Below are 9,268 nucleotides of genomic sequence, written 5' to 3'. Positions count from 1 at the left end.
TACATGATGAATATTTTTCAAATAATCATCATTGTGTTTTTTAAGTGTCAAGGTACATTTTCCTTTCTTGTATTTTCATGTTTCTATTTTTATTTATTCATTGTTGTAGAGACTTCACGGCAATAGTCATCATTTGGTGATTTTGAAGAGCAAGGAGTATGTGGAGAATCTAGGAACAAGATTGACACAAGGGATTTACCCAGGTTCATATTACTGTAAGCTAATCTTAAATGGATAATTAGTTCTTGCCATTAAAAAATCTCATTGTGCTAGACTTTTTTTTGTTTCCTAGTCCATTGGGATAGACTTTGATATGGACCACCAGTGGATTCCACCACCTCGCTCACGAGATATGATAAACACAATTTCCACCAAGATATGCAAACATAAATTCTAGAACCCAGTTGAGTTACACATGAGCTAGACACTCACTTACACGAGATTATTTTGTTCATATAATGATAGGATAAAAGCTGAGTGTAAAATGGGAACAGAGAATAAATAACCACCACACCATGTGTGTTCCATCCTTCCACTTCTATAATTAGAAATAAATTTGCACTTAAACAATACTATACTTCCAACCATAAAAATTGTGTGTAAAATGAAAATAAGAATAAGTGAGTATAACATCATATATATTACAACTGTATAATAATGAATAATATAACTATTATTTTGAAAATGTTTATATGTGAATAAATAATACGAATATTATATTAATTACAATTATAATATGGTACACTAAGTTTAAAATAAGTATAATAGTTTAGTCTAAAAAATAATTGTTTTATATGAGAAATTTGACACCTCACAACAAAAGTCATAAGTATAAAAGTTCAAATCATAAAATAAGATCGTGATAATACTTGTCTTGTTAAGCAGACCAAGTAAAGTCTATAGTATCTCATTTCCCATCAATTTTGTGTAGGCAACATTCACAACATCCTCCTCCGCATATTTGCGACGACAGTAATGCGTTGCTGAAACGAACTTGCGGCCCTGCACATGCACTGTGCATTTAAAGTACAACTCATGTTGTTCGCTTTCCGTACACATGTGATACATGGAAAATGTACTATAGGCTTTGAGCGTATAGGCTTGCAGCTTGTTTTTCATTATCACTGCATAAGAGAAGAAGATAATTAGTGAAAAGCAATTAATTAACTCGGATAATAAAAATACAATTAGTATAATTTAATTTTTGTAAGTGTAAAACATAAGAAATTTCCAGTATGTTTGGTTGCTCCCCCCCTCGCCAGCAATCGTAAACATACATAACTAATTAATCAACTGAGACAACGTCTTAAAGAGTCAGATATGCACATATGTTTAAAAAAAGTTTGGAATATTCGAAAAAAAATTAAAATGTGAAAAAATGTTCTTGTTTAAAAGAAAATATATATTTTTTATTTTTCAAAAAATTCTTGAGACAAAAAGGGGGTCATGAGGGGAAATAAGCCAGAATTTTTTTTTGAGACAAAAATAAGCCACAAGATTATTTTTTGAGACAAAAAATAAGCCACAAGTGGCGACCCTGCGGAAGCGAGGCAGAAATTTTTACAGGATTGTGGGTCTCAAGGCCATCGCAGCCCACGAGACACCGAGACGCAAGGGCCTTGGCCCAGCCCGGCAGCGAGAGGCTTCTCGCGGTCGGTCGCGGTAGAAAATATCTGTCTGCTCTCTCCAGTCTCCACCACCTCCACTAGGAACAAAAAGAACAGAAAAAAGAGGAAGGGAAAAATCTCCCGGGGCGCAAGCAAACGTGACGCCACGCCTCACTCCGGACTCTTCCTCCTCTCCCCACTTTCCCCGTTAATAATTCGGCGATCGATCGCTGCCGCCGCCGCGACTGCGACTGAAGCCTCTGCTCTGCTCCGCTCCGCTCGCCGGTACGGATTCCCCCAGCCCCTTCCTCCAGCCCCGGCCGGCCGAGGTTCCGATCGGATCCCCTCTCGCGCCAAGTCTCCGGCCGGCTGCCGGCCTGGCCCCTCCTCTGCCCGCTCCCGTCCAGCTAGTCGATTAACTGCTCGTGCCCTCTTGGTTCGCGCTCACGGGGCAAACTAGGCCCTTGGACCAAACCCCCACTTCGTTCGTTTTACCTTCTCGTGCCTGCTCGGGATTCTAGCGGGCGTGTTAGTTTTGGCTGATGGGATTGCGCTCTTACGTACGGTTATGATGCTGATCTGTAAATATCTGCTGCCTGAAATCAGTAGGGCTACGTAGCCAGCTGATCCTGCCCGGAGTGTGTACTAATAGACGATAGGTTCACCGCACTTGCTCTGTTTCTCAACTCTGTTACTCCTGCATAGTCTTGTACGTAGCTTAAAATAGCTCCTCTAACATCGCATCTGGACAGTGCCCAGCGCTGTTTATTACAGCAATCTAAAACACGTCTTATATTCGTTCACAGAGGGAGAGTACTACTTTTTTAGTTTTTATTACGGATCAGTTGTTCTAAATTCCCAGTCAGTCACAGGTAACCGCGAAACCGCACGCATCAATTTTACACTACTGAACAAGTGTGCAGCTTATGATTCCTTTGCTGAAACATGCACGTCTCTAGCTACCTCATCTCTGCCCGGGGTTTGCGATAAACGTTAAGCTCACTGCGCCTCCTCTGTTTCTGAACTATGTTACGTCTGCATATTCTTCCAGTAGCTTATCACAGCTCCCCTATATTGCATCTCGACAGTCCACTGTTTACTACTGCAGTAGTTATTTCAGTTTTTACGGATCAGTTATTCTAAATTCCCAGTCACAGGTTACACTACTGAAAAAGTGTGCAAGTTATGATTCCTTTGCTGAAACCTGCACGTCTCTAGCTAAATTGCTTGTCATGAGTTTTCTGACTTTGATCGATCACTGCAGCTGGAAGATGGAGCCTGACCAGAGTGGCACCGGGCAGACTTCTCCCCGTGGGAATGACTGGGAGGTTGTGCAGCTCACCGCATCCAACTACGCGTCTGCGCCTGGTCCAGCGAGATCTGAACCTGAACCTTTTGACGAGGAGTCTGAAGGCCATGTGTATGGCACAAAGGGGGATGATTCAGCAGCCGCGGCACTGCTGATGTCTGGCCACTTCTCGGTGCCGCAGAATGAGGCTGAGAATCTCCTCATGGGAGCTGATACTAGCATAGAGCGGCAGGAGGCGCGCGGCAGCCAGTACGCAGTCTCTGACATGGGCGACGATGATGATAGGGAGGAAGACCGGCAGGAGAAACTGAAGCATGATGGCCTTGACAGGACTCCGTCCTTTGACAAAGGGAAAAGCCTTTCCTCTGTCGATATGGAACCTGATGATGGCAGCGAGTTGCACAGGGGCAGTCCGGTTGGAAAAGACCCGGTTGCGTTCTCATCTTCTGGTTACAGTGCAACTGATGCTGAGAAAGAAGCTACCCAGAGTGCCAAGGAGAAGACCGAAGAAAATACAACGCTCCAAAATGTTGACCCTGTCACTGATTCGTCCAATGTTGTTGCTTCCGGTGAGGAGAGCAAGCCTGATGGTTCTGGAGCCCCACGCAACGCGTGGTGGCAGAAGCAACTTATATTGCTGTACAGGAGTGCTAAGGAGAGCAACAAGCTCTGGCCTATCGTTGTGGCTGCTGCCGCTTTGATGGGGATGGCGTATTTCCGGCGGCGCTGGCAGAAGGGCAAGCTGCAGCTTCAGCAGGTCAAATTGCAACCTGCCAGCAGCAAGGAGGTAATCGTGGGACGCCTTCCTTTTGATCATACTAGCCAAATTTTCCATGCAACTGAACAGACTAGTTTGGCCTGAAATTCAGGTAGGTGATAGCATACATATATTTGTATCTCAAAAATATTATTCATGCTGCTTTCATCAAAGTTCTCTTTTGTTCAGGTAGATCATAGTTATCTATATAGCTGCAAGGATTTTTTTTTAGATTGTTGCCTCTGTCATTCAGATACTATTACTGATTGATGAACCATGCATGTTCTTTTCCTGTGCTTAAAAGCTCTGCCTGTTATCCTTTCTTTTGTTGGCCGTCCAATATTATTCGGATAGTATTGCGAGGAAACATCAGATTCTTGCCTTTCTATTTCCGATAGTATTACGGGTTGTTGGATCATCCATATTTATATGTTCATTTTACCTGTGCTTAAAAGCTGTGCCTGTTACGTTTTGTTGACTATCCAATATTACCTGAATTTCCAAGATATTTTGACTTCAGTAACTCCTGCCCGAGTTAGTCTGTAGCCTATCAGAATTTCGCAGACATTTCTATTTCAGCAACTTTTGTTGGTGTCAATTTTGCACTACCATGCTCGGATTTACTGTGCCAACTGGTAGCAGAGTTCTAATAAACATCAAACACTTGTTTACTTTTCAGAGAATCAACCAGGCCACCGTACCGCTTAACCGAATCAAGGACATTCTTGTCGCTGGCAACCACCCGAGCCCGGCTGCTCACGGAAATGCTCGATTGGGCTGATGATGATAACCATCCCGCCGACGGATGATGTATCCTGAACTAGTGTACGCAATGGAGAAATACCCGATGCCGCAGAACTCGTATGGGCGTTTATGCGTGCTGGCTGTGTAATTAAACCCCAAAACTCCTCCTGGGCATGTAAATATACACGAGTTTTGTGTGGTTGCTTTCCCTCCTTTGGAAAAACTCCCTCCTTGGCCAGGTTCAGTGTGCTGCTGCTTCAGTTTGTTAGCCACTGTAACTTCTTCCGTTGCTCCCGTGGATTTTTTTTATCGGTCTTGTTCCGGGTTGCAGTTTGTCAGTTTGTTGGCCGATATATACACGATGAACTTATGATATTACTGGGTGCCGAATTTTTGGTTTGTGTTGAAGGAATTTTTGGCCTATATTTAACTGGGATTACATTTGGGATGGCTCCGGCTCTGGCTCCGGCAATTAAGTCCCGTTACACCTGGGTGCTCGTCTTCTTCAGGCTTATCTGGTGATGCATATGCAACGTATTATGGCAACTCCAACGCGCCGTCGTAGACGGATGCGGATTTTGTCAGCTTTTTTTTCGTTTGGATTGGCCCAGCGGCTTGTTTTTTGTTTGGGTCGGCCGGTGAGCCCAAGAGAGGCCGAGCCATTGTCCGCAGGATTTAAAAAAAATAGCCATACAGTTTAAACCTGCAAATAAATTAGGTTAATTATTCTTTTGCCCTAAGTGTTGTTCATGTACTCAGTTTTGCCCTCAAATGCGAATTGTGCTCAGTTTTGTCCCTAGTCCGTGCACAACTACTATGACGAGGCCAAACGGCCATATTTGAGTCCATTCCGTCCGCCGGCGTTAGTGGTTGTTGGTCCAGAGCTTACACATGGGACCGCATGGACGTGGGTCCGGAGCTGACATGTGGGCCTGTGCAACAAAATCCCCAAATCATTCGTAGGGTTCTAGCCGGCCAAATCGACGCCCACTCTGCCCATCCGCCGGCCGGCCGTCCTGCGCCGCAGCGAGCACCTGCCCCGCCACCAGTTGCACGGCCTGCTCCGCCGCTACCGTCCTGCGCCAACGCTCCACCGCTACCTACTCCGCCCGCCACCTTCCTGCGACGCCACGGGTGGGGGGCCTACCACCTGCTCGACACACGGCGCGGCCTCCTTCCGTGCCCCCGGCCGGAGCGCTCAAAGGTGGGTGGGGGGGGGGCTGGTGGAGCTGTTTGAACGAGGAGGAAGAACAAGGCGAAATGGCGAGCAGCGGCGACCCCGGAGTATTTGGCGAGGCAGGCATCGGGCCGGAGATCCGCCGCGTCCACGACTGGGTTCCCGAGGGGTAAGTCACGCCTCCTGTTTAGATTGAGCTTAGTTGTGCATTTGAACAGTCGATTCGAGTAGGTTTGCCTGATTAGTGTGGTGATTGCGTCTCTGTTTTTCGTCGGTTAGGATGGAGTTGCGGTTTTGCTTTCTTAGCGCACATTAGCAGGGACTGGTACATGTTCGATGCAAAAGATAAGAAGAAATACCAAGGAGGTTTCGATTATCGGTTGCCAATGGCTAGTAATTGGGGTTTTAGACAATTTTGGGGAGGTAATTTGTAGCCAATATCCTCGGGGTTTGCTTGATGAAGTGGTATACAAATACTATGATGGGGAAAACAAATGGGTGACAGTAATGATGAAGAGATGGCTACCATGTTTGCTAGGCATAAAGAGAAAGATAGTTTTCATGTGATGCTGCAAATTGATGTGCTTGAGCAGGCATTTGGACCTAGGATGGCGGGTGCAACATCTCGGGGAGAACCAAGTCGTCATAATGGCATCTCTAGCCAGAACAGTTCAGTTAGTGCACGACGACGTGGTGGCTCGACAAGCGTGGGCAACGGCAGTAGGGTCCCCTTGAAGTGGAGCCTGATGACTAGAATTCTGGGGTTGATGAAGAGAAAGCTATATTCTGATGTTATTCAGAATTTACGACGGGCACCTCGGGCTGAAAACCAAGATGAGGCTCACAATGCAGTCCGTGTGGATGATGACGCGGTGCGTGAGGACGAAGACCTTGCAGCTGTTGAATGGGACCCTTTGAACCCTCATATGGAAGAAGGTATCATTTTTGCATCCATGACTGAGTGTAGAAATGCACTTGTGACATACTGCATCAAGGTAGAACGCACTTTCAAAGTTGACAAGAGCGATCAAATACGTTACAGAGTGCACTGTCTGACCGAGGGTTGTCCATGGAGGCTGCTCACATCTAAAATGCGAAATAGCACTAATGTTCAGGTCAAAGTGAACCCTTTTAAGCACACAAGCCAGGAATCAACCCTTAGGAAGGATACAATCAGTAGAGCCAAGTCAAGATGGGTGGCAGAAGAAGTAATGAAGTGGGTGAAAGAAAACCAGCAAGTGGGTACAAAGGAATTGCAGAAGAACATTAAAGATAAGTTCAAGATAGATTTACCATACATGAGGTTGTTCAATGGTAAACATCATGCTATGGATTCTATTTATGGTAACTGGAAGGAACGTTTTCAATTGTTGTATTCATTCAAAGATGAAGTGGAGAGGACCAGCCCAGGTAGTATTGTAGATATTGACCACCACACCGTGGAGTACACATTTAGGGAAGTGGCAAAGACCAAGGAATGCTTTAGGAGGGTTTTTGTCTGCTTTGAGGCTTGTCGCCGTGGTTTTTTGGCAAGCCGCAGGCCTTATTTGGCTATTGATGCCACTTTTCTCACAGGGAGGTTTAAAGGACAGTTAGTAGCAGCTTGTGTAGTTGATGCACATAGTTTTGTATTTCCAGTGCCTACCGTGTGCTGGAGACAGAGTCTGAGGAGAGCTGGACTTAGTTTTTGTATAATCTACACCGAGCTATTGCACATCCCAATGGGTTGGTCATTCATACAGATGCGCATAAAGGTTTAGAAGTGGCCTGGACAATATGTTCCTGGAGTAGAGCATAGGGAATGCATGCGTCACCTTGCTGCAAATTTCATGAAAATTTCAAAGGAAATGTGTATACCGACAATTTATGGCCATCATCTTTGACTTGCAGTGTGAAGAAGCACAACTATCACTTGAGGCAGTTATACATGAATCCCAAAGTGAAATAATACTTGGAAACACACCACTCCAAGTTCTGGGCCAGAAGCCAATTCAGTGAACTGAGGAAAGTTGACTATGTGCACAATAATTTAGCAGAGTCTTTCAATTCAATGATCCGGAAACTAAAAGGTCATTATGTGGTGGATTTGCTTGACATGATAAGGATAGAATACATGCAGAAATTTCATTATCGTGCAGGAATAGCTGAGGAAAAATTCATGGGCCACATTATCATCCCTGCTGTGATGAACGAACTGAAGTAGAAAACAACAGGCTTGAAAATGAACATGACTCTTTGCTCGGGTACCAAAGCAGAGATATCATATTTGGATAAAGAGAAGAGGGAATGGAGATATCCAGTGGATTGAGAAGTTAGAACTTGCACTTGTACGCAAAGACAGATAACTGGGTTGCCATGCATTCATGCCTTGTTTTTCATCACTTCTCTCCCAGGTCCAGCAGGGAACATACAATAGTATGTGCATGATTACTATTCTGTTGCAAGGTTCAAAGCCACATATGCTTATGCCTTGCCTGCTATGGATAGATAACAACAATGGGACATGGTGGGCCCTGGATTCAAGCTTTGCGCTCTAGTTCTAAAGAGAGCAGCACGTAGAACAAGGAAGAGTCGAATTAGACCTCGCAGCAAAGGAGCTGGACTTGGAGCGAGGGAGCGTAAGTGCACAAGGTGTGGTGGGTTTGGTCATTTCGGTAAGTATTGTGATAACACAGTAGATCCAACGTTCGGAGAGAGTTTAGATGAAAATGTTGGTCAGCAGCCGGTTGCCTCAACAGATGATGAAAATCATGGTCAACAGCCGGTTGCATCAGATGAGGATTTTGACGAGGTTCCAAATGATGATGGTACAACCGCATGATTTTGACGATGATCCAAAATATCCTCCAAATGATGATTCAAGTGAGGCTCCAAATGGTGATCCAAGTGAGGCTCCAAATGGTGATCATGGTGATCCAAGTGAGGCTCCAAATGGTGATCCAAGTGAGGCTCCAAATGGTGACCAACCTTCTGTTGTTGTGAGTTCTGCTAGGTATGTAAATTTTGCAAGGGTCAAATACTACTGTACATTTATCACTTGACATGATCTCATTACCCTTTATGTTTTGCACAGCTTTATGATAGGTTTAAAGAAGACACGCAAGGTACCGACAACCAAGAGGAGAAGAGAAGAAGCAATGAGTACAAGGTGCACGAGGAGCAAAGTGATGGAAAGAAGCTCAAGGAACAGACAGAAGCCCCAACGCTATTTATAAATAATTATGAAACATTATGAATAATGTTGTATTTCTGTTGAATGATGTTGGACCTATGTTAGAACTATGTTTGAATGATGTTGGGCCTATGTTAGAACTTCAAATTTGACATGCTATATGGATGTTGGATTTTTTTCAAAACTTTGGTAAACTCATATTCATGAAAAAAGTGCTAAAAAGAGCTCCAAAGATAGGGTAAACGGCCTCATTTCTAAGCAAGATTTTTTTACCTTGTCTAAATGAGCCAAATAACTTTCCTACACATATATTCTATATACACAGACTATGTGCGCTGGTTTTTCCTTTTTTTTTGAATTTTGTTTTGCTCATTTGAATTCTGGTCAAACCTAACTTTGACCAAGATTTAAACAAGTCTAAAACATCAAAATGAAAAACTAAGCCTGGATCCTTCTTAGTCAATCCAAAATGAAGCTGTGGTGAGGTTTTTGAAATTTTCAT

At 44.3% G+C, this 9,268-nt stretch overlaps 1 protein-coding gene across 2 annotated transcripts; it reads left to right on the top strand.

Annotated features, from left to right (window-relative positions):
• Positions 1-1,721: 1,721 nt before the first annotated feature.
• On the top strand, positions 1,722-4,825 carry LOC119318588 (ATG8-interacting protein 1-like). Of its 2 annotated transcripts, none has more exons than XM_037593169.1 (3): positions 1,722-1,892; positions 2,872-3,785; positions 4,353-4,825. In XM_037593169.1, exon 2 carries the CDS (start codon positions 2,879-2,881, stop codon positions 3,776-3,778), a length of 900 nt encoding a protein of 299 aa, XP_037449066.1. In that variant the 5' UTR covers positions 1,722-1,892; positions 2,872-2,878; the 3' UTR covers positions 3,779-3,785; positions 4,353-4,825. The 2 variants fall into 2 exon arrangements, with proteins under 2 accessions (XP_037449066.1, XP_037449065.1); XM_037593168.1 differs by having other exon boundaries at positions 1,735-1,892; positions 2,872-3,703.
• Positions 4,826-9,268: the final 4,443 nt, after the last annotated feature.

Source organism: Triticum dicoccoides, chromosome 6A, assembly GCF_002162155.2.
Source record: "Triticum dicoccoides isolate Atlit2015 ecotype Zavitan chromosome 6A, WEW_v2.0, whole genome shotgun sequence".
NCBI classification, from domain to species: Eukaryota; Viridiplantae; Streptophyta; class Magnoliopsida; order Poales; family Poaceae; genus Triticum; species Triticum dicoccoides.
The sequence above is the reverse complement of the archived record's forward strand: the minus strand, read 5'-3'. Positions and strand labels throughout refer to the sequence as shown.